Consider the following 25,188-nt stretch of genomic DNA (forward strand, 5'->3'; position numbering starts at 1 on the left):
AAGAAATTAACTTCTTGTGACTCAATTCCAGATCAACCTGCAGCTGAGATTCTACAGGGATGTTGAACATATAAAACACAATTTGAATTGCAGATATAAAGAGTCTTGAGATTTTCTCTTTAATTAAACCAGCAGGACACAACGTACTGTAAAATATTTATTTGTAGTCTTAATCACAAATGATAATTGTATTTCTTAAACTTTATTATGATGTTAGCACCACAAAAAGTAATAAATCAGTGTCAATGACATGATAACCAGACGTCTGAGGCCAATTGAAAATATAATCATTGAGTTTGAATTGTTACAAACACTATGTCGTGGAAAAAATTATTTCCAAGCACTGTTCATGTAAAACCACTCAATCAGGTTTATTCATGAATTGTGCACAACTCAGATTGCTCATAGGACAATCAATAATGAAGCAAGTCTGAACGGAAAGCTCTGCCAGGCAGAGACAACACTTGAGTTTTATACAAAAGGGATACGGGATCCAAAGCCTGGGAAACAGACTGGTTCCCATGCAGCTGTGAAAAAAACTACGTCCAACCTTCTACATGTAACCCAAATAGTCAAAACTCGGTGGGAATATACAGAACTTAGAATAAACATATAGCAATACAACTAGCAGGTGTAACCTAATTGTAATTTTTCCACATCACACTAATAATTCTCTAATTCATGTTTTTAAAGTCAAATCAAATTGAAGATTCACTGAATAAAATAAGACACTGACAAGTGAAAAGTAAAAAGAAAACTTCTCCAACAACATAGGAACTTACCATCTAATGGGGATCTGCCTGAACTTTTATTCTCCTCTGCAAGCATGACTTCCTCTGTAATACAATAAAGCTGGAGGTTACATACAAAGCAACAATTCAAACCATGTGAAGAAAAGCTTTACAGTTTTCAGGGATAAATAGTTTAGGATGTCGACAAACATTTGCAGGAACTGATGTAAGCTCTACCTTAAGAGGCCAGGTTGACCTTCTCTGAAGACTGATTTCTCGATCTATCTTGTATTCTGTCTCTCTTTTCTCCTTCTTCCCACACTCTCCCACATTTGTGCACACATAACTATGCACAGCGTCTACATCGCGCACACACTCGGGCATGTAAACAGTGAGATGCGCGTGCACATACGTACATGCACACAAATTTAAGTCAGTGAGTCAGTATCACCTTTTACTCACCCTCTGTTTGCGTGGGAGACAAGCAATGTAGAATGCCATTACAGCACTGCATGTTTGTGCTTCTCAACTCTGTGACTCTGATGAAGATCTCAAACCCTGGTAGAGGAGTGACTTTCCAAAACATGCCAGGGCTTGGGTAGTTCACGCAGCTTTGGTAAGGTTTAAACCCAAAGTCTTTAAACCTTCTGTGTTTGAATGTGCCGCTTTCCTTGAGATGACCAACAAAGCTACTGCGGCCATTTCTTCATATCTCTTTCCATGTCTTTTCTATAAAAAGGTACAGCTAGCCCAGTGATTCTGTTTACCAGTGTGTCCTTTCCTGGGTGGAGTCATTGAGCTATCGCATCCATTAGCAATGTGCAATCTTGTTATTTGTCCTAATGAAAGTTACACCCGACTCTATTGTTGATTGAGTAATTGACGAAGCGACCACGGCCATTACCTTTGTGTTTTTGTTTTTCTTTCCATAGAAAATACTCATGGCCAAGACTGTTTTCAATTTGACTATATGCTCAGATTGTATTGGAATGAATTAAACTTCTCTGACTTCAATTTGGACCAAATTGGATTCTAGGTAGCTGGGTATTAATTGAACCTGCTTCTCTTGCAAAAAGCACCAAGTTAACATTTGTAAATATAAACCACTATAAGCCACTTAGTGAAATCTAATTATTAAATTAAATGTTCCAGCAAAGATGTGTAATTTAATAGTGTTAAAATGTTTTGCTATTTCGCCACTACTGAGTCCACAAACTATTTCCAAATTAGCTATTGTTTAGGAAAACCTACTAGGTCACAGTTCTATCACACAGTACTGCAGAATAGCAAGGTGCAAAGTTTTTCTTCTTCTTAGTACCTGCCCTGTCTATCCAGGCTCGGTAGCCATTCAGTTCTCTTTCCACTTGTTGCTGCCGACGTAACTTCATGAAGGCTCTCCTGTTCTCCACCCTCTCCCTTTCCTTGGCAAATTCTCTGAGGAGGCAGGAAACAGCTGTCTTACTCCACTATACTGACACTAAGACATTTTTTTCTTGCAAACACAGGAAGAAGCCCACTCACCCTGACAGAACTCCCAGCACAAGATTCAACACAAAGAATGAGCCAATAATGATGAGAGGAATGAAGTACATCCAGTTCCATGTGATACCCAGAGCATCATTAGTCTGCAATGTCAGTAATGTTCAAATGATTAAAGATTTAACGGTAATCAGTCTGATGAGTCATGGTTCTTAATCTGACTAAGTGTATGGACTCACATTATAAAGCACAGCTGTCCAGCCCTCCATGGTGATGCACTGGAAGACGGTGAGAACAGCAAATAGAATGTTGTCAAACTGCGTAATGCCGTCATTGGGCCCAATCCAGGTGTCGTTGCAGTCGTACTTTTCCGGACATTTCCTCACGCCGCATGCAAATGCCAACTCTGATGAGTCAACAGTCTCATTATCTAGAAAAAATTAAAGCACAGCTATTCTGTATGTGTCACCGCAATGTATTTATAGTACATTCAGCAACACTAGCACTAACATGTTACATTTTCTAATAAACTAAGCGCATGATAAAACTGAGTAATAAGAATGGCTAAACTTAGAGAACTCCAAACCAGACATTCCTTTGCATTTAAATTAGCTTTAATGAAAGAGTTTGATAATAATTTTTGCAACAATGTCTAATCTGTTCGCTGACAATAAAGCAGGTGGTAAAATTAGACTGGATGTTATTAAAAAAAAAAAAAAATGCCTTGAGATACAATAGTACTATAGAGCGCTCTTGTTTAAATCCACCACCTATTTGTTTCACATGTTGGTGGTGAAACAAATCTAACAAATAAGATGAGAAAGTGTGGTGTTGTTTACTTTACATCCATGAGAGACAATGACCAGTTTTAAGTTAAGGATGTTTTCTCTAACTAGACACAATTGCCAACAAATGATATTTTGTTGTCCACCTCCACTCAAATCATGTTTTGTTTTTCCAACTTCAGCATGCAGAGACCACGAGTCTCTGCCAACATGTAGATTTGTGCCCCACACGGATTTGACACAGTCTGGATTGTTACATAGTGAGCCAATAGCCATCTTGTATGGAACCCATTTGGGTTGACTAATTACTATATCTGAACTGGGGCAGCAAGGCACTCTATGTAGGTCTTAACTGGGTCTCAAAAAGGATATTGGGAAAATCTGCTCCTGAACTACACATCCAGGAGCCATATGGGTAAATTTTAGAATTGTCTTGCTGTTGGGCCATTATGCAATCTACAGACAATCATTTCTGTTGCACATTATTGAGCCACTTTTCTATCTAAATGGGGCCCAAGAGTAAATTTTGATGAGGGTCAATTTATCACTTTGCTGATTGGTTCAAATTTCCATTTTGTTTGGAGTCTTTTCCCCTTGAATATTGTGGAGTAAAACTTAATACTCTGAGGTTTACCATGTGGAATTCAAAATTTAGAAATCCTATAATCATCATATATCCTTAAATATACTCCCAATAAGTCAGAGCAAATGGTAATTAATAATAAAAAAACAGTGTGTGATTTACAGTTTTATTAAGATTATCGAGATGTATAAAGGTTCAAAGTGCCTTTCAAAAACATTTATATCTCCTGGAACCTTTTTGTCAAGTAAGAACCACAAACTTCACTGTGAATCATTGGGATTTTATGTGATAGATTAACATAAAGCAGCACATAATAGACACAATACATTGAAGTTTAGGACAGTAATATGGTAAAATGTGGAAAACTTCAAGTGGTATAAATACTTCTTCAAGGGACTGTATAACTCATAAACTCAGAAGATGGGAAAAAAAATGTATTGAATTTTTCCAAGAAATTGTAAACTTTTTGTTAAATAAATGTTTTTTGTTTTTCTTTTCAGATACCTATTCAGTAATTGAGTAGACACAACCAGAACTGGTCAGGAGGAATTAGTTTTCTTCTGAATTTCTTTCAGGTTTTGAGTCTAAACCCATCTCCAGCTAGGCAAAGACAGTAAATGCTATGGTGTGGTGAGTGATTACAGTGTAGTTGTTGACTAATTAAGCGGTATCTAAATAAGCCAGCAGAAACTCTAATAATACCTCTGAGTTTGCAGCTACTGTAAGTCATAAAGCCCTCAGACAAAGATATTCACACCCTCTCTTTGGGAAAATTGACTAAACCACATGTTTAGCATACTTGCCTGTAAATTATTCACAGCTGGTCATAAATAATCCAAAAACAAACCCTGGGGGTATTAGTTTCTACCTAGTGGTTTGGAGAAATAGGTGTACTTCAAAACAGCATGTCAGAAAAGGAACTCAAATCAGGATTCAGAATTTAATTCCTAAGTGGATGGATCTCAAATGGCATTTAAATTGTTTCTATCAACTCAGACAGAATTAAGGATCTTAAAAATGTATTTCTTGTTTCCAAACACCTATTCTCATTTAATTTAAAGATTACGTTATTTGCATTATGTATGAATTTTACCAAAAATGTAGTCCGATGGGAGGCAGGTGTGATGTAGTTTCCCACTGTAGAACTCCAGGCCAATGATTGCAAACATGAGGATGGCAAAGAACAAGAGAAGGCCGATCTGAAGCAGTGGGATCATGGCCTTCATAATCGACTTCAGCACAATCTGTAAACCTGTCATAAGTGAGCAAAGAGTGAAAATAAAATCACATTTAACACAATAACAATATCTTTGCATTTTTATTGATGTGATTGTGTTGCAAATGTTTACCACAGTTTGCACATTTTCCTCAGTTTTTTCAGTGCTTCTCGATTTATTACCTTTTTACTTTCAATTATTGGGTTAGGGTTATGAAATGCAAAGTTTCAGAGGGTGAAAAATGCAACTTTTTCTTAAGCTTCATCTTCTAAGAACAAGCTTAAACCCTGAGGCTTTCAACTCTGCACCAAAAATACTAAAAAGCACATAATATAACCATGGTATCACAAGGAAGGTAATAGGACATTATCTTAAAAGAATGCTCATCTTGCAGTATAGAATATAAAATGTAATTGCGTTAGGCTGTGTTAGGAAAAGACTCTAGCTACTTTCAGACTTCCAAAACTTCTCTCTTACTCTTAGAAGAAGTACCCCTCTATTTTTGTGTGTCTCTATCACTGGAACTAAAAGCTATTTTTAGAACTCAGTTATACATTCTTGCCTTGGAGAAAATAGTCTTTCTGTATGACAGCAATCATCTGTGAGGGCATTGTTCCAGACAGCAGATGTGTGTGGTGAACCCTAGAGAGCCTGGGGGTGAACTGAAGCGTAAAGCCCAAAAAATTATCAATATGCTTTTTTATATGAAATTATAACTTACTAAATAATGAAGAAATGTTTTGATCAGTTTATTTGCTGTATTTACATATATTCTCTATGTACATGTATTTGTGGAAAAATATGAGTATGAAGAAAGCAAATTTGAACTTTAAGCATGCCCTACGGTTCATGAACAGGCATGAGGATTTTCCCAGGGCTGAGTCACTGGCAAAGAAACCGCACAGCAATTTCCCCACAGACTTTTGGAAAGAAATTAAAAGAATGAATGAGAAAAAAAATGTCTTTACCTTGATGTGAAAAAATTACAATAAGGTTACACCTGCTAGTTGTATTGCTATAAGTTTATTCTAAGTTCCTGTATATTCCCACCAAGTTAAAGCTATTTGGGTTACATGTACAAGGTTGGACGTTGTTTTTTTTCAGCTGCATGGGAACCAGTCTGTTTCCCAGGCTTTGGATCCCGTATCCCTTTTGTATAAAACTCAAGTGTTGTCTCTGCCTGGCAGAGCTTTCCGTTCAGACATGCTTCATTATTGATTGTCCTACGAGCAATCTGAGTTGTGCACAATTCGTGAATAAACCTGATTGAGTGATTTTACCTGAAAAGTGCTTGGAAATAGTTTTTTTTCCACAACAACCTATGGTTTGAGCAGAGCAGATCAGATTACTAAATTATAGCAGAAACATTATCATGGTATTTTAATGCTGTTAAAAGTAATTCATTTATTGTCAGTGATATTGATAAGAATTGAAATGTGGCTGTCTCCACCAGAAGTCTATGAGATTCTGATGAAGCTGGATAACAAGGCGTTTGAAAGCATTTCAAATATGCTGCTAGGAAACTCTACCCTCTGCTTGCCATATCTTTTATTGGCTTCCTGGCACATTATTGTCTGACATTTTAATTCCAGTTTTGAAAGATCAAGTTCTGCTCTGGTCAGAAACATTATCTGGCCTATAATACTGAAAAGGTAGTAGAAAAAAAATTAACATTTTGTATGCGATAGAGAGTAATAGGAGTGAAAATGTCTTTCACACAAATAAAAGTCTAGCAGCAGATGTCATTGGAATGCTGGGTTAACCTGAAGTGATGCATACAAACAAATTAGGCTTTTACATATTTGTTGAATTTATAGCAAGTTCTATTGCATTCTACTGTTTTATTTTTTTTTTAAACTTAATCTCATTGAGTATTCCAGAATCAAAGTTTTATTCACAAAACTATTTATTTTCAACAGACAGCTTGAGAACCAAAAGTGAATCTCAGATCAGTTTTAAATGGTTCACATCTATTTGCTCTGGGAAAAAATTTGTATGGAAAAATACATTAAATATCAATGGAGTGTGGCAGTTCTAATCATTTATGCAGCAGAAGGTGATAATGCCCTGTAATGCGAGTAGACACCCACTGTTTTACACTATAGAAGAAGAACAGGAAAGCAATTTACACTTGTTAATTGAGCCTAACAAAATGCCCTCACTGCACAGACTACATGAGATATGGATTGTCTTTTAAAGCAGTAGAAAAGCAGTTTTCATTTATTTGCATGAAAACACCAACTTAGATGTTACTGAAACATATGTTAGTCTTTAAATGACTGCTTTAAAAAATGTACTGAACTAAATTTTGGGCCTTTTAATGTAATTATCAATTTATAAACTTCTTTCCTTTAAAAATGTATTTTAATATTTCTGTCCAGTATCCCCACTTGTCCTGGTTTTAGTTTGTCTTCAAACTAAAGTTTTTTTAGCATTGGCTCACCCTGTTATAATATCAGGTTCAAATTGCACCATATTTTCAATTAACAGAATTAGAACATTGAAAAATGTCCACAATTTGGGTCACACTATGTGTGTGCTGATGCACCATAATAACATTTACGCTGAACAAAAAGATTATTTATACAGGCACCACTGTAATAACTTAGGGTTGTAATAATGTGTCTTGCATATTTTAGCACATTTTTGCAAAACTGTGATAATACTGATAATTTCACAGTGTGGATGTGAACCTAATGCAGGTGACCCTGGTGAAAAGATGGCACGCTTTCAGAGAGTAGAATGGTGGAAACCACTGATTTAAACAACAGGTCTCGTTATATTTATATATTTAATTTACTCCCAGCTGAATGGGCCATAAGGGAAGTCTGGGTTTTTATAACCTTCTATTTAACAGCAAAATAATGTAGTGTTAAAAAATCATCCACTAAATGATCTTCAGCTTTCTTTTCTGCAATAAAAATACAAATAGATAAACGTTTGTGAAGTTATGTTGTTTTTAGTGCTATTTAGTGCAAATGCCATGTAAATCATTCTATCTGCTTTATATTCCTGTTAAGAAAATCTGATTCATGGTTCTATTTAAGGATAAACATGAATTTATTGAAGAAGGTAAGATTGTTATTATAAATTGTGCAGATTATGTTTCTTTATCTCAGTGCTTTAATATCGGTTTTCTTTCATGCAGATTAAATTTCTTCTTTTACTGAAGAAAACATTCAGGTGCAACATCTGGTGGACGGAGGTCAGTAAGTGACTCACTGGGTATCCCAGAGACGAGCTTGAGGGGTCTTAGGACTCGCACAGCCCTCAGGGTCCGAAGATCAACAGGGATGTTCATGTGGGCTCCAGCGGTGGCCAGGATCCTAGAGGAGGCAAATGTATTAATATGACATGTACTGAAATAAAGTTTAATGTTGGGTATGTTAGAGTTGCAGTAGATTATTGTATTTACACAAACCAATGACTCATTTTTGACACAATGTGCCACAGAGACATGTAAAGCACACCCACAGGCATCTATATCCGTTTCTAAAACTTTCTTGAGGTCAACAATTTCTGTCTGTGGTGGCTGGAAAAACCTGTGTTTGGAAAATTTACTAAATAAAACAAAGAGGTTTAGAAACTAACCATTTACTTAAAAGGGAAAAATAAAATTGTAAATTTGTTACAGGAAAAAAAAAAAAAAAAAAAAGAGACAACTGCACAGCCGGCAAGTGGTACAGTATTTTCATTAAACGTATCAGACTCGCATAGCGAGAGACAAAGAATGCATAACCACATACACCTGGCAGGCATTTCTACTCACATCTGCCCACGCACACATCGATGTGCCGCCACCTACACACAAACACCGAAAAACAGCATCAGGAGCAACTGACTCGCTGTAGCTTACACAAGAAACCACATGTGGATGTTTCCCATAAGAAGGCGTAACCAAAATACCTCAAATCCATAAATTGTACTAGAAGTAACCCAAGAGGAAAACAGGTTTGAGCCTTAATTCATTAATTAGGAGAAGTTCAGGTTCTATTGTTATTTAGCTGTACAAACATTTAAAATTTACTTCAGAAATTAGATTTATTTATCAGATGTCACCATTTTGCTGATTTACACACACACACACATGCCCACCCCCACACCCCCACATTTAGAAAAACAAGCAATATACAAACTTATAAAATCTTTGGATGGTGTCGGGAAGTGTGGGGGAGGGTATATATATATGTGTGTGTGAACAGGGAGTAGAAAGCACATGGCAGAAACTCAAGTGTAAACCCACGCAGAATCTCTCCTAAAAGCAGTGGGAGGGAGAGAGGGCAAGCGAGCGAGTGAATGAGTGAGGCCGTGCTCGCACTAATGCGGAGAAATCTGAAAACGCTCTCACCATGTACAGAACCTTTTTCAAAAAGTTCACTGCAGGTGCAGAATGCTGTGCGGGCTGACCGCCCCTGTTACGATCAATCTTCAAAGATTTTTCAGACTCATAGCAAACTAAAGCAAGGCAACATTCTTAAAAGACAATGTGGTTTTCACAATGCAGACAAAAAGCTCTTTAAGCATAAACAAAAAGTGAGAAAAAAAAATGTTTTTACACTATTCGCAATTTTTCTACACTGTTGAGAAATGAAAGCAAACTTTGTATTTGAATAGGCTGAAAGAAGAATGAAAATTTTTGATTTTGTTTTTAAATTATACCTCTTCTGTGATTTAGTGTTTTGCAAAGCTGTAATTGACATAGGGTAACTGACCTTTGACCCTCCCCAACTTGTTACTGTGCACTGTTACTTATTAAAAAAGTACTACGACACATCCATTGCTAAACAAAAATATTAATTATGTAATTTCTAAAATTTCCAGCTGGGAAAAAAAAAAAAAAACACTCCTAAATTTGAAAATGCAATTGCTAAGGTAACGCTGTTTCAAAATACAGTTAGATTAGAGCTGAATGTCTGACATGCTGCTGACTGAGCAGATATTCTGATTAATAACCTGAGACTTTGTGGGATTTCTTGTTGTTTGTGTTTAGACCAAAAACATGTGTCTACCGTTCTCAACCATGAATGTCATATCATTGCACTTTGCAAATCTCCCCAACACCCCTGCCCCAAAAAACTACAAGCAAACAGCATAGAATTTGCCGCAATTCCTTCATTATCACCCTTAAAAGTTTGAGTTGTGGGGTTTCATTTGTATTTTGGTTTTGATAATTTGTCCAATTTGTTCATATTTATTATAAGACTTGCCATTCAGTATCTGTATTCATTATTGCTGGCAGGGTTAATGCATTTAGTTTTTTTTAATTTTGTGTTCAGTTTTTTGTGCATTTGGATTTTGTTGTCTTTTATTTGCAGACAATTTGTAGGTCCCTTGAATCCAAACTCTTCTAACATGTATTATTTACCTTCCCGCAGTCTGCCAGTTTGCTCACCTTCACAACTGTTTCCTATCACCTGATTTCCTTCATTCTGACACAGCTGCACCTCATTTCACCTGGTTGCGTTGTCATTTCCATCACTGTTTGAGTATTTACCTCATTACTGTTTTATAAATTTTGTTGTTCTTCATCAAGTCTTTTTTTTGTTCCTGTTTTGGTTTTGCTTCAAATTCATATAATACCCTCACACTGATCATGAATGTGGCGACAGTGGAATAGAAAACTCCCTTTTAACAAGAAGAAACCTCCAGCAGAACCAAGCTCTGTGTGAGCGCCCTCCTGCCACTTCCCACTGGGGGATTGAGGGAAAAAAGCCGACACACAGAAAAAGCACCAAAACAGAACTCCAGGAGTCCTTTCTACGATAGTGAAGAAGTAAAGAGTTACTGAGAAGCAGTAGCTCTTTTATTGGCTTCATCTAGGAAACAAACACAGCTAAAGCTCTGAGCCAGTCATGAAATCTATGAGATTCACTATTATATGGTTAGTATTAGCAGTAAATATAGTTCCTGCAGTTGTTTTTTTGTTTTTTTTTTTCTAGGAGAGAGACAGTTTTTAATGTGGAGAACATAAATTCACAGAAGAAAGTTTATGTGCCTGGCTTTCTTCTCCCCAATGCTTTTCAAACTGACTTTACAGAAAGATTTGAATGGAAAAAACGGACAAATTAGAGTTTTAACACCTTTCTGCATCAATGAAACCAGCTGTTTGAGATCATTACAGTTTCTCAACTAAAGTGATTATGGTAAAAAAAAAAAAAGATAAATAAATAAACAGATGCAGTGAATGGAAACTTTGTATCATCATGATTTAGCAGCCATATATTAGCTTGCTCTATGCTTATTAATTTTTCTCCAACAGTGTATCACCTCACTGCAAACACAATTAGTACAGAAAAAAAGGAGAAATTATGGAAAAAAAAAAAAGAAAAACAACAGTTTTATGCCAATATATCTGAAGGAATTCCCATACCACTGTGCTCTACCAAAGAAGAATAAGTCACAGAAAATGGATTGAAATAGCATTCATCGATCAGAATTCTGTCAACTTTCAACGCACTTAATTATACATCAGTCAGACAGAGACAAAGGATGTAGTCTTACATGTTTTCTATAGTTTCCTCCTGTGCATGCGTCAGAAGTATTGCTGCAAACGTCAGTAAGTCATGGCTGTGCTCATGTTATTGCAAACCACAGAATTAACAGCACAGAAGGGAGCGCGGAAATTTTATGTCTTATTTGAAAAGCTGAAATATTTGGTGGCAAAGCAGCACACGCGAATAATTGCTATTTCTTTGCACAGTTTATTAGGTTTTAGTGAACACAAATGTAACAAGTGAGAGTGTGTCAGACAAAGAGATGACACAGCGAGAGACACTGTGACTGAGAGGGAGCACGGCAGTGGGAGTCTGTGGAAACGGCCTTCAAACCTCACACACAAAACAAAAGCAGGCAGCTGCAGCAGCTCCTTCAAGGCTGCACTTCGAGCGCAAACAATTCAGGGGAGACTTGCTCGAAATTAAAACAAATATGCCGTTTGTGGTAGCTGATGAATCATCCTTACACACACACACAGAGGTCATTTTATTCCATTTAGATACAGCTTCCACACAAACTGTTTTTACTAAAACAATATGCAACATCAGAGATCAACATGTTTTCCAGCGTATTATGATAACACAGCTGGAAAGAGAATCAATATTTCCTAAATTTATTCGACCCCCCTGATGGTATTTCAATCCTTTGAAGACATGCATCTCTCAAAGACAATAACACAAGAGTATTAATTTTCAGAAAAATATATGGATCCTGCCTTTATTAACAATTTCAGTATAAAATGCATGTTGAAAATGTTCTGTTTCCATTCTTATTGACTGACCAGATTTTTGCAAGTTTCTGTTATTTTTACAATATGGTGATACCTCCAGGTCTTGGATGTTGGAAGGCTTCGTTATCACCTTTAAATTTTGCTCCCTCCATCAGCACTGAAACCCATTGATATAAGATTAATTAAAAGAGACATGATTCTTTTTTTGAGAGAAGACAAGTGAAGTTAGGGTTGAGGTTGATTATTTGGTAGGTTTACAGTGTTCCAGTTCATTGCTGTGCTGTTTGTTCAAGTTTTTAAATGCTCTTAGCAAAATGAATCAGTGCATTTTATCCAAGAATATATAATCATCTCTGGAAACACTTGTAAGGGCAGAGCTTTGCAAAACTATTCAAACCTTTTTTGCTATAAGCATAAAATCTAGCATGGTGTCAAATGTGATAGACCACTGATAGCTTCAGAGTTGAACAGTTTTTTTGAGGACAGATTGTTTGAAAAGAATCAAAAATAGTTTAAGTTTAATAGTAATTGTAATATGTCCATTCTGAGAAAGCCATTAGTAAAGTCATAAAACTGAAAATAAACAGATTACAATAAAGTCAAGTTGGAAATTTAAGTGATAACCTCAAATCCATCATCACACAGAGAGGCTCGTCTCTTCCTCGCAAGCTCTCAACAAGAAGTACTTTTGCAGAAATTGAAGCAAACCGACTCTGGAGAGACTGAATTCATTACATGCATAGAACGAGCCCTCTCCCACACACCTCCACCTACACGAAGAACGCCACCAAAAACTACAGTAATCAGCAGCAGCATTATGTTGTTGCTCACTGTTTCACCACAGTGTTGCAGACACTGATGCACAGATAAATCAACATCAGCATACTGCACTTCCATGGTAATGGTATTAGAATTATTCTGAAAAAAATAAAATAAATAATGCGTTATCAGCAGCAGTAATATACTCTTGTTGAATTGTGACCATGTAAAAATAGGCACTTATTCATTGTTAGTCATATAAATAATTACTGAGTGTATGTATAGGGTCACAGGATCACAGGATACTAATTTTCCTCTTCATTCATGAACAACTGATTGATACAGATTAAATATATTGTCTATATATTTAGGGCATGTTAAAGCATTTATAAACTTGTATTTTACCGAATCACTGTGAGAACAGCATGCAAATGAATAATTCTGTTCAAGCAAGGGATATTGTTTGTTGCTTTCTGCTGGCCTGCAGATTGTTTTTCACTCATAAATAATGCAAATATGTCAAAATACATGCTGTCAATGCAAGAACAGTCATCTTAAAAAAAAACACACAGAAGGCTCATCTGTCACCACCAAACTGCTGCAAACCAAACAACAGAATTTCCAGAGCATACTTCATGCATCATGCCCTGCCTTCTGTGACTCTGCAATGATTTAAAAATATTTTTTCCCTTTAAATATTGTAAACAGAGATTCTAAGACTTCTTCTAGGATTTGAAAAGTATTCAGGGGGTTTTGGTCTGGAGTTAACATCTGTCCGATGGGATCAAATACAGTCAGCAGAGTTTCAAGAGCTAAAAATACATGAAATGCACATTAAAATGTGATACAAGCCGAACCATCAATAAGCCGAATCAAATAAGAGAATACACAGCGTTAGTGTAGCATTCCACCAAACTCAGTAGACATGAGTAAAATGTAGTAAGTTAGATATATCTTTAGATAGAAAAGAAAACCTATAATTGTTTTGGGTAACATGTTGTCAGAGCAGTTTTCCCAACATGTGTGTTTTAGCAGCATATCAAGGCTTCCCCACAGAAATCCTGCTTCGGACTAAAGATCGCTCTAAAGAAAAATGAAAGAATGCTGTGACTTTCAATGTGACTAAAATGTTTTTATTGGTCTGATGCAATATTTTAATTTCAAATGACATGCTGGTTAGTTAGCTATACCAGCTAAGTGGCAAGTGGAAAATTATCCTAATTGGCAAAATAAAGCCTTGAAAACATCAGTCTGTGTGTAACTAGGTCATATAATTTGTTTCATTTAGTGATGATTTTTTGAAATAAATTAACTTTTAAATTAATTATTTAATAAATGTATTAAATATAACTTTATATGGCTTGGCATTTTTGAAATGTGGTGTAGTGTACTTAGTATTGTCTAATGTTAAGTCAACTGTATGACAGACAAAAACAAACCTGGATTAAAACGTCTTCGGTTTATTATAAAAACTAGCAACCAGAACTACGAAACGAATCCACCAGAAGAAGCAAGTGTATGGCAAAAAAGTAGAAAAAGATTATTTGGAACAAATCCAAATACAAAACTGCACTTCTGTAACACCTGCTGATATTTAAATTGACGTGACTGCATGTGTGTAAATGCACTGAACATAGAAAGTGTGAATTTGAATTTTCCAATTAGTTAAGTCACTCATGCATGTAGCTGTCTCAGTCCTGTGTGTCGCTCTTTGTACCAGATGGCCCATGAATCACTCCCAACTCCCACCCAGTTATATTATTCATCCTGCCTAAAGAGCAACAATTTTAACAGAGTATCACACTCTACAACCTGATATCCTTCACACAGCATAATAGATGGCTAACACACACAGACTCACACAGGAATGTGTACGTACAGCTGGGATCAATATGATTAGGTCTGATGAGGGAGTTACCAAAATTAATCCACCAACAGGAGGGCGGTGAGTTCACTGGCAACAATCGCTAACTGCAATCTTGGAGCACCATACACACACAAACACACACACCCAAGTCATTAGGGGGCCATTTCACTGCTAATCAAAGCATCAAATCCACCTGTGCCAGTCTGTTAGCCGCAGGGTATAATCGACCATCTTAACAATCCCACTGATATAAATTGGACTGTGGGTAAGTTGTCACAGCTGAGGTCATTTTTTTGCTACACACTCTTCAGTCAGATTAAGGGTTTTAATTGAGCTCTTTTTCCCAGCAGATTTGCTTCTAGCAATTTATTAATATGAAACGGAATGAATGCCGCCAGCACTGGCCCAGTGGCCTCGATTTTACTCCCAGCTGGCCTCTACGACACGTGTGTTTTCTTTTAAGTCTGACTTACTTGTACTGGGCTACTGGAGTAAGAGTATACATGTGTGTGTGTCGAGTGAGTAGAAGGAAGCAGCATATGTGCTTCCCCCTCCTCAAAAAAAAAAATTGTGTCAGATAGGTGGCAGGAAATCAGGTCGTCTGTTGCCAATTCCAGCCACAACTGGAACGATAACAAGGAAGAAAATATGTGAGCTGCAGAAAGCATACTGACGAGTTTGTGCATTTTATTACTGTAAGTGACATGATTTCAGTTACAAGCAGGGAACCTAACTTCAACTCTTGAGTCTATAAGATTAACCTAGCATGACCACTAAAATATTAAGTTGTTCTTTTGAAGGCTTTTCTTCATCTCATAGAGTTAACTGACATGGCAATTACTGAATACGGGCCGAGATAGATATTGGTAACGACAAATAATTAATTCTCTCAGTTATATTTGTTTTGGACAAAGTCTGCATAAACTTTCATCCAAAATTTTATTGTTGTTGTAGGTGTTAGATCTACGTCAAGTATTGCATTATAGGGAAAGCTCCAGTTAAGCTTATTTGTCCTTTTGCTATGTCATAGGTGTAGACTATCAGTTAGCAATTCTAAGGTCCAAAACATACCATTTGCATCCCACTTTTCACGCTTTGACAAGATTCTTACATGACACACAGGGTCCTACACGACAGTTCCTCTGCAGACCACCACTGTGACTTACTTCCTGTCTCACTCATACCATTCCTGTTTGCTGCATAGCTCTTTACAAAGTAGACCACTGGTCTATCTTGATCAGACACAGTACCAGTTGCTGGAAGTTATGAGCGGTCTGCGAGTCCCCATTAATTTTAATGTGTTCTAACTGCTGGGTTCATCATTTGATCCAATTTTCAATCCGATCAGTTAAGGATGCTTCCTGCAGGAAGCATCCTTAACTGATCCCCGATCCACCTCGACTGGCTCCTCTCAACGTGAAGGACCAGCGGCTCTACTCTGAGTCCCTTCCAGATGACTGAGTTTCTCGCCATATTAAGGGAGAGCTCCCTGTGGAGAAAACCCATTTTGGCCGCTCATATCCACAATCTCGCTCATTCTGTCAATATCCAAAACTCATGACCATTGAAGAGAGTAGGAACGTAGCTCAATCAATAAATTGAGAGCTTCACCTTTTGGCTCAGCTCATTCTTCACTGCAACAGTACAGTACCCGCATCACTTGGGCCAGGAGAACCAGTCTTGTCATCCTAAACTCTTTTAAATACAAGGTAACGTTAAATAAAAAAGGGATACTCTGTAGGACTGTCGCACTCACCAAATCTTAGTCTTATAGAAAACATGTTGGTGTAAAGGGAAGAGAAGAATAAAAGAGAGTACTCAAGACTCTAGAAAATCTCTCTAAATTGCCCAAATAGGAATGATTAAAATCTCTATTTCTATATGCTCCAACCTTGTGATAGCTTTTGAAAAACACCAAGCACTGCTTAAATTTTTTTGACATAACATACCAGCCTCTGCCAGCAAAAGTTTCCTTAAACTCCATCAAACTGTTACACAACTCGCTCTATTGGCCTTAAAGTGATAATCCGAGTCAGATTTCTATTTTCAGAAACACTCAATTTTTACAAGCCTGAAGGAAGAAAGAACAGTTTCCTCCTTTGGAAACTAGCAGGCTGTGATCATCCTGCTAGTTGGTATATATTATATGATTCTCAAGAGATTTAAAGTGTTGAAACATGAAAGCTGAACAACCATGTACTCCTGCTGAACAATGAAACAATAGTAGCATGATGAGTGAACAGAAACACGACATGGAAGAAAACTGTGCCAAAAGCAAAGACCGATTCTACAAATTATTGCAAAAGCTGATCAGTTTCACAAGATGCTACTTAATATATTATTAATATTTTATAAATTGGATTTTTTTTAAGAGAAGCTGTAAACATCTCAAGCCATGTCCCATTAATCAACTGAAAATCTACCCTTGTCTGAAATATAGGGGAAAATTACACTAGTTCATCTCCAGCTGTGTAAAACAAATATGTTTCAAATATAACTTAGCAAATACAGACAAACATGTATCAAGTTTTAACAGTACCAAGAAAAAAATTTAAGTATTTAGCAAATAATGTCGCAGGCCTGTGAAGCCTCCTGGCCCAAACCAGCAGGCAAAACAACAGTTGAGTATGCCATACAGTTAAGAAATTCAGTTCTTGCCTCCAACATATTTTTTGTAATTTTTAAATTTTCAACTGTATGTTGCACCTGACGATCAAATTTAGCGTTGTGGCCTACATATCAAGAAATTTACAGTAAACTTGACTTGGACTTTTTTGAGCTGCTTACTACAAACTTTGACAGATGCCTAATGAGAAATTTAGAAAGTACCAAATAAGCTCAATGTTTTTCAAAGGCCCTGAAGACATCAGTCATGTAAATTCTGTGCAAATCTCTCACCCACCCAGCTGTTCAGCATTCACTGGTCAACAAATGTGCTGCCGATGTCCTTTTTATGTAAGAGACAGAGAGTGAAAGGGAAAACGCAGGAAAGAGAAATAAGAAACGCAGAAAAAGAAAGGTGTGGGTGTCAGATTGAAATGAGATGTCAAGACGCCAACAGCAATCCTCCCTGCATGTTTGAATACTGCACAATAAGCAGCATAGCCCAATTAATTCACTACAGCCAGTCCTACATGGAACAAATTAACACTCTCATCATGTTTGTCTTCCCATTTTCCATTTTCTACCTCTTCAATTCCATGCCCCTTCTTCCTCATCCATCTGCTCTCTCTATGCTTTTGAGAGTCATCTCTGGCGCCTCTTTCACATTGAATTCACAGAGGTGCTGGGGGGAAATCAGAGCGAGTTTTAGACACAACCGCCAATCCACTTATCCACCCACCTACCTCTGACTCCAGAGCCTGACAGCACCGTGTAAACACACTTCTTTCTGCACCCATGTGTCATGTTTTCTTATAGATGTATGTAGCGAGTATGACGAACAAATAAATCTACAAGAATGCATAGCAGCTAGGTCAATAATTCACAAGAATATCTCAGACATGAGAGGTGGCATGTCCGCATTAGAGGTCGCTCAGCTGCAGAATGAGCACACATGTGAAAAATATTGATAAATGTCAACACCAGCGGCAGAACACGCATGAATGCTCCAACGCAGTTTGACAATCAGTGTCTGAAATTAATCCTTTGCTTCACTTGCCACAGCCTGGTAAACTGAAAAAATGAATTCTGTCTAAATTAATTGAAGAATCAGCTGCTGAGTATTAATTTAAAAACATCTCCAAAAGTTTGATATTGACTTTGAAGTTAGACATACTTCCAAAAATACCAACATATGCAATAAAATGTAATAGATCCCACTTTCATTCAATTTGTGTTTAAGTGCTACTTCTTAACATAGGTTAAGATTTATTATATTAGGAATTTTTGTGATAAATCAAAGCAAAGTAGCACATAATTTTGAATCCATCCATTTTCAATGCCTGCTTAATATCTTGGCTGACTGCAGAACTTGGTGCAAGGTTACCGCCTACGTGTGTTACACCCTAGAGAAGTCGTCAGTGTAACATATAGTCAAATATATAAATTTACCATTTTGCTGTAAGACAACAAAACTAAAAGTAAAACCACTGCGCAGCCATAGTGGGAGAACTTCACATTGTTTGGGGGTATATTGCTTCCAGTTTTGCCCATTTACAAACTGAAACTGACACTTTTTGAAAATCAGTTTTCAAGTAATTTCAAAGACATCATATACATGTTTTAAATTGCTTCAGTTCAGATTCTAAGCACGAACCTGCAGGACCATGGCATGATCCTGACTTGTCTCTGGCTGTATGTCAGACTGGAAAAACAAATAAGGACTAATAATGACTAAGTTCTTCTTAAAAGTAAGCACAACTAGACTCATTTTCAAGTTTAAATGCACTGATACGAGGACATTAAAGGTATGTCAAATGGATGAAAAACAAGGTTGAGCCAAACAGATGGTTCTAGCCTTTTTGTAAGTATTTAAAAACAAGAAAAAAAACATCAATAATCTTTTCCACTTAAAGATTACAGAAAGCTGCCATTAAGTATTGTTAATGTGTGGTAAAGGTTGAATCTAGCTAAGTGGCTGGTGCGACTTGGGAGAAAAGGGAGCCACTTAATATTCAACAACACTTGTTATATTTCTCTCACTTGTTAACTAATTTATTAACCAAGTGAAAGGTTACATGTCACATGCTCAGGTGGTTTGAAATTAAATCTGTGACCCCTGAGTATCATCCATATGCACACTATAAAAAGGAGCCTTTTTCACATTAAAAGTTCCTTTATAGGGAATCTAAACTCTGAAGTAGAATTTTCCTTCAAGTCATTCAGTCCTGCAAAGACACATGCTGCATCTTACAGAAATAAAATAGGTTTGAATATGGGTTGACTTTATGGGTTGATTTTAGTCATCATTCCACTTCATTAGTGGCCTTTTTACAATTTTATTTTTACCATAACTCATGCCCTCTGGCATTTCTAGTAAATGTTCTTTTGAAAACTCAGTTACACTTGCATGTATGCCACTGGGGTATTTTAACCAGCTAAACTTGTGAAATTTTGTTGTTGGGTTGAACCCAATCACAGACAGGAGCTGTGCAGAATCATGTGAAAGGTGAAGTTTGATTAAAAACAACATCCTACAGTTGCAACTGTGAGAAAGAAAAGACCAAGCAATCTAAAAAAAAAAAAAAGAATCCATATCATAAAAACAAAGTGGATCTAGTCCTTTCTCTAAAATACTTGAGTAATGGTTTATCAAATTGACTAAAAGTTTAATTCACAATTTTCAGTTCATTGACAAAAAGAGATCAAAGCCAAGAAAGCAATGCCTCTTAGCCAATTATTGCCTCAAGAAAGTGAAAAAAAGTTGAAAGTATGGTGGTGGGCAAATAAACACCCCTTCAGGTCATTTTATTTCTTAATTGAGTTACATCTTAGTTCACCAGGAAACCTTTGTAAGATATATAAGCAGAATTGCTACATATGTACCTACCACAGAGACTGATTACTCTAAAGCAGCAGCTCTCACTCCTGATCTTAAGGACACAGTCCTGAATGCCTAAGGCAGGGGTGTCCAAAGTCTGTCCTCGAGGGCCGGCAGGGTGCAACGCTCCCTGGTTTAACGCACCTGGATCAAATGATGGCTCATCAGAAGGCCTAAGAAGAACACTGACATGCTGAAAAGGTTGTTGGTACTACCAGGGAGAGAAGTAAAACGTGCAGGATGCCGGCCCTCGAGGACCGACTTTGGGCACCTCTGGCCTAAGGTGTTTCCTTGCTGCTACACACTTGCATTAAATCAGGGGTCTCAAACTCCAGTCCTCGAGGACCGCAGTCCTGCAACTTTTAGATGTGCCTCTGCTGCACCACACCTGAATAGAATAATTAGGTCATTAGCAAGGCTCAGAGAACTGATCTACACAAGGAGGAGGTAATTAAGCCATTTCATTCCAGTGTTTTGTACCTGTGGCACATCTAAAAACTGTAGGTCTGCGGCCCAAGAGGACTGGAGTTTGAGACCCCTGCTGATTAAATGAACGTGCGAACAAGCATCTGCAGTGCTTGACGGCAGGTTGAGGAGGCAATGCAACCATCTGAATCAGCTGTGTTTTCCACAGACATCTAAAACATGAAGGACAGAACCCTATGCTTTAGAAATACTACTCTAAGGTTTGTTCTTACAACAAACCACATATTAACATTAATTTAATTTCTTAATAAAAAGGCTGACATCCCAAAAGATATCCTTGTCATTTATTGAAAAAGCAAACCTAAACTTAAAAATTCCTGGAAAATCAAAAGCATGTTTATTCACTGCTAACATTACATTACTTTACTAAAACCCCTTGTTGTTCTCTGCCACGCAGAGCTGACTGCATGAGGCACAATTTAGGTTTCTTGTCTTTCTGAAATCGTATTTTTTCCTTATGGCATTTATTTGAGATTAATATAAATCCTAAGTGCCCATCCATCACAAAAAACTCCACTTATGATGAGTAAAGTAAAAAATGTTTTACTAAAGTCTACTAATGGCTGCTCTTCTGGATTATGGATCAATGATGGTGTTATTCTTGAAGCAGCGACAGGAATGAGCCACTCTTTATTTCTTCTTCCCTATGTAATTATTCTTCCTGGCTTAATTCAATCAAAAAATACTTTATTGATCTGTAAGGAAATTAAATGTTGCTATAATACATATTATTTAGATATTCTTCACATAGTGAAGAATATCACTAAAGGATCAGAAAGGCAGAAAGGATCTCCTGTAGCAGTCTGTATTACAGCAAATTTGAAGAAACTTCTGACTGAAGATGCTCTGCTTCTCCATGACAGTGTCATAAAGACGATGCTCAAGTTTGCCCAAAACTTTCTTGATTTTATGTAAAATCCTTTGTTGCACCATGATGTTCAAAGATTCCTCAAGAAGTTTATTTATTTTCTTAAAACATTCTCTCTAGTCCCTTGTGGCATTCATGTGAATACCAAAAGAAATATTTCTCACCATGATTTAGGTTAAAATGGTTGATGTAACTCACCCACTGAGAACGACTATAAAGTCCATGACATTCCACCCATTCCTCAGGTAGGACCCTTTATGGAAAACAAAACCAAGCGCAACCAGCTTGATCCCGGCCTCAAAGCAGAATATCCCAATAAAGTAAGGTTCGGTCTTCTCCTGTGGGAAGTAAAGTCAGTACAGATGTCAGAAAGGTCTTCAGAGAAAAACTAAATCTATAGTTACATAATAAAGTGTGGCATGTTGATGAAATGTACTATGTAATCATAGAAACTGTCTTAGTTTAGACTCAGACAAGAATCATGTTAATAATATAAAGTTTCACCCTGTGTGTTGGCAGAAATAATTATGGGATGTCCTTTAATTCCCTTCAAATCTATCAGGAATAAAAAGGAAAATTGTCAACTCATCAACACATAGCTTAACTACACTTATTCAATATGGCCAGTTTCATTTCTTTTTCTCCAATATAAACACTTTCAATGTGCTTTCTTTTGGAACAAATGACAAATATATGCATTTCTAACCAGCTGTCACTGAATACTGAAAAGCTGAGTAAGTGATTTTGGACTATGAGACCACATGGCCTTTGAGTAATAGTTTTTTTTTTTTGGCTGTTTTTTTTCACTTTCACGCTTAGTTTACATCGTTAGGTTTAAGCAAAAAAAGAAGGTTGATTTGGAGAAGGAAAATCCCTTTTAGACCCAATGTACGTCTATTAGAATCCAAATGAGTATTTCCAAAAAAATAACCATCAATGCAAGAGGTGACAGAAATTTGAGCTGTCTTTCACAAACATAAAAGTTATGTTATTTAAAGTTTGATTAGAATACATTTTCATCCATAGCTATAACATACACTGCTTTTTAAACTGTTTCTAAATCTAATATGTGTCATGATCATGAAGAAAGCCTTAACCCAATAATAAACATGAAGACTTTTACTATTGAAACCAAAACTGTTTTGAAAAAGTAGTTATGACTGGTTATGTAAAAATAATTTTTGCCTGACGTAATTTCTGTAAAATATTTCTATAATAGTCTAAAATGCTTTTAGAGGGAATGTTATGTAAATCTGACTAGGTGATTTTACTGGTACGTTTTGGTGATTTTACTGGTAATTGAAGCTGCGATTCCATTGACCTTCAATTGCACAAATTAGAATTACGAAAAATAACTGCTTGATTGAAATACAACAAAACTCATGTTTTTTATAAAGTTTTTGCACTAGGATGAGGAGGATTTTCATCTGTATCAAAATTTGTGTATTTCACAAAAACTGCAATAGAAACGCATTTTTGCAATTTTGTTATTCCTTACCTGATAAAACAACAAACGTAGCATAGTTTACCAATTTTAACTTTTGACTTTTTTCAATAAAACCACAAAAATGTCCTTAAGCTCTAATTAATTAATCTATGTTATTTTATGAACTAAAACACAGCTTTTGAATACAACACATCTTCATTCATATCTGCAGATTATAGAACAAAACAACCTGCAAGAGCCAGACAGTTGTTTTTAACCCCCTCTGATTCCAGGAAACCATTGTTAAACCAGATTTCTTCCTCACCAGCCTCTTTGCCATGGGGGTCTTATCTTCTCCAGGGAGGTGCTGCTCCAAGGCCAGGACAACACAGTTAGCAGTGATGGTAGCCAGGATCATGTACTCGAAAGGCGTAAAGGTCAAGAGGTTAAGGAAAGTTATTTTATCCCAAGGACAAAAACAGAAAAAAACAAACATGAAAAACAGTCAAGTTAGCAATGCTCTCTAAATGTATTCAAAACATATTTAGTGGAAAATGGAGAAAAGAAATTGTGTGATGGATGAAGTACCACCATCGTACATTTTTCCTTGTACTGAAGGCAATCTGTTACAGAGACTGCAAGTATCCATGGCAACATGCTTTTAAAAGTGCTTTTTATGAAGAGAAAGAAGAGCAGGTTAGGGAGGGAACAAGTGCGCTGTGAAGTCACCTTGGCCTGACGGTGTAACTGCACAAAGTACAGCAAACAACTGAGGTTTCTTTCTCTTCCAATAGCTGACATGACAGCAGGTTAAAGCCTTTATTTATTCAGCCTACGGTCACTGCATCACAAGTCTTTAAAGATTGTATGTCTTCTGGCAAAGAGACTAAGGTTTTAATTAAAACTCCTAAGATGCATACAGGGTTAATGTCTGAACAGAGGCAGGAACTGCATTCATTTACTGTTTAAAGACGAAATTATGAAAAGACTGCACTTATCCACCAATGTGTCACTGAGGTAATACTCAGAAATATGTTTTGAATTGTGTTTCCTCATTTCATCTTACAGTAAATCTACACTGATATAATTGGTAATTGTAGCTCAAAAAGTCCACAAGCTTTTGAGTAGTTTTCAATTCCATCTGGTAAGCTTTAATTATTTTTTTCTGACGGCAAAGAATAAACAAACATGTCCATTATAATTGCACTCCTAATTAACATATTGTTACATATGTTTCTCTTTTAATGCACAGCAAGAGTGCTTGTCGCTCCCAAACCTTCCAAAGTTGTAAGACAAATTTTGAGCAAATTCTTTTAAGATGCCAGATAATACAGAACTACTAAAGAACTGAGATTTCACTGGCCTCTGGAGAGCAATACATGTACATGTGTTAAGTGGCATAAACTATTTAAGCCCCAACATTTGTGACATTCAGTTCACCAGAGTTCCCGAGAGGGATGTGCTGCTCATTATTAATTTTCCTGCTAAGAGCGAAACGGGGTCACTGACTCAAGGAGGAGAGCTTAGATGGGGTCCTCTGAGACACATAACGACTCACATTGACAATGTTAGGATCAGAAAGTAGTTGGAAATAGATAATGATGCAAATACTTCTCACTCAGTTGATCCATCATTAATCTCACCCTCGGTCTCGATAACTACCACTTGTTTTCATATATTTGGAAGGTTTTGGCCCCTTTATCACTAACCACATTTCCATTTTTCTAAACTAACATGTGCCGTAAAATTAATCATACTCGTTCAACTTTTTTCACATATTTTTATATTTTATTTGATAGACCAACATAAAGCAACAAACAGTAAACTAAAACTGAAGACGTTTTAAATTCTGGGGCAAATGATAACTGGGTCTGGTTTGGATTGATCCAAACCTTTCCATTGCAGCTTTTGCTCCAAAAGAGCAAGAGCTGGAAGATAAATCTCAACCAAAGTTAAAAGTTTTTTGCAGCTTCTAATAGGTTTTCTTCCCAGATAGACCTTAATTTAGCTCCATCTATCTTGCCATTCACCATGAAGTGTTCCTGTCCCTGCTGAAAGAAAGCCTTGTGACAGCATAATACTTCTACCCCTATTTGTTACGGTCAGGACGACATGTTCAGTGTGCAGTAGTGTTTTCCTTCCCCACATTTACCATTTGGGATGTAAAGACTCTAAGGATTAATTTATTGCATTCAATAAGAAAAAGCCAAATTAATGTGGTGGTGTAATACATTTCCCCCTTCCTCCAGAATAAATAATAATAACGAACAATCTCTGTCA

The 25,188-nt window shown here is 36.7% G+C and overlaps 1 protein-coding gene across 5 annotated transcripts in view; it reads right to left on the reverse strand.

Annotated features, from left to right (window-relative positions):
* The window catches only part of LOC114146626 (voltage-dependent R-type calcium channel subunit alpha-1E-like), a 61,635-nt gene that overhangs the window by 23,275 nt on the left and 13,172 nt on the right, over positions 1 to 25,188 (reverse strand). For all 5 annotated transcript variants that reach the window (XM_028020884.1, XM_028020885.1, XM_028020883.1 and 2 more), the window contains 8 exons: positions 23,234 to 23,339; positions 21,681 to 21,820; positions 8,018 to 8,121; positions 4,672 to 4,830; positions 2,450 to 2,640; positions 2,253 to 2,356; positions 2,050 to 2,165; positions 783 to 836 (listed from right to left, as the gene is read on the reverse strand). In XM_028020884.1, the coding sequence (XP_027876685.1) occupies positions 783 to 836; positions 2,050 to 2,165; positions 2,253 to 2,356; positions 2,450 to 2,640; positions 4,672 to 4,830; positions 8,018 to 8,121; positions 21,681 to 21,820; positions 23,234 to 23,339 (974 nt within the window). The remainder of the gene's footprint in view (positions 1 to 782; positions 837 to 2,049; positions 2,166 to 2,252; positions 2,357 to 2,449; positions 2,641 to 4,671; positions 4,831 to 8,017; positions 8,122 to 21,680; positions 21,821 to 23,233; positions 23,340 to 25,188) is intronic.

Source organism: Xiphophorus couchianus, chromosome 6, assembly GCF_001444195.1.
Source record: "Xiphophorus couchianus chromosome 6, X_couchianus-1.0, whole genome shotgun sequence".
In the NCBI taxonomy this organism is placed as follows: domain Eukaryota; kingdom Metazoa; phylum Chordata; class Actinopteri; order Cyprinodontiformes; family Poeciliidae; genus Xiphophorus; species Xiphophorus couchianus.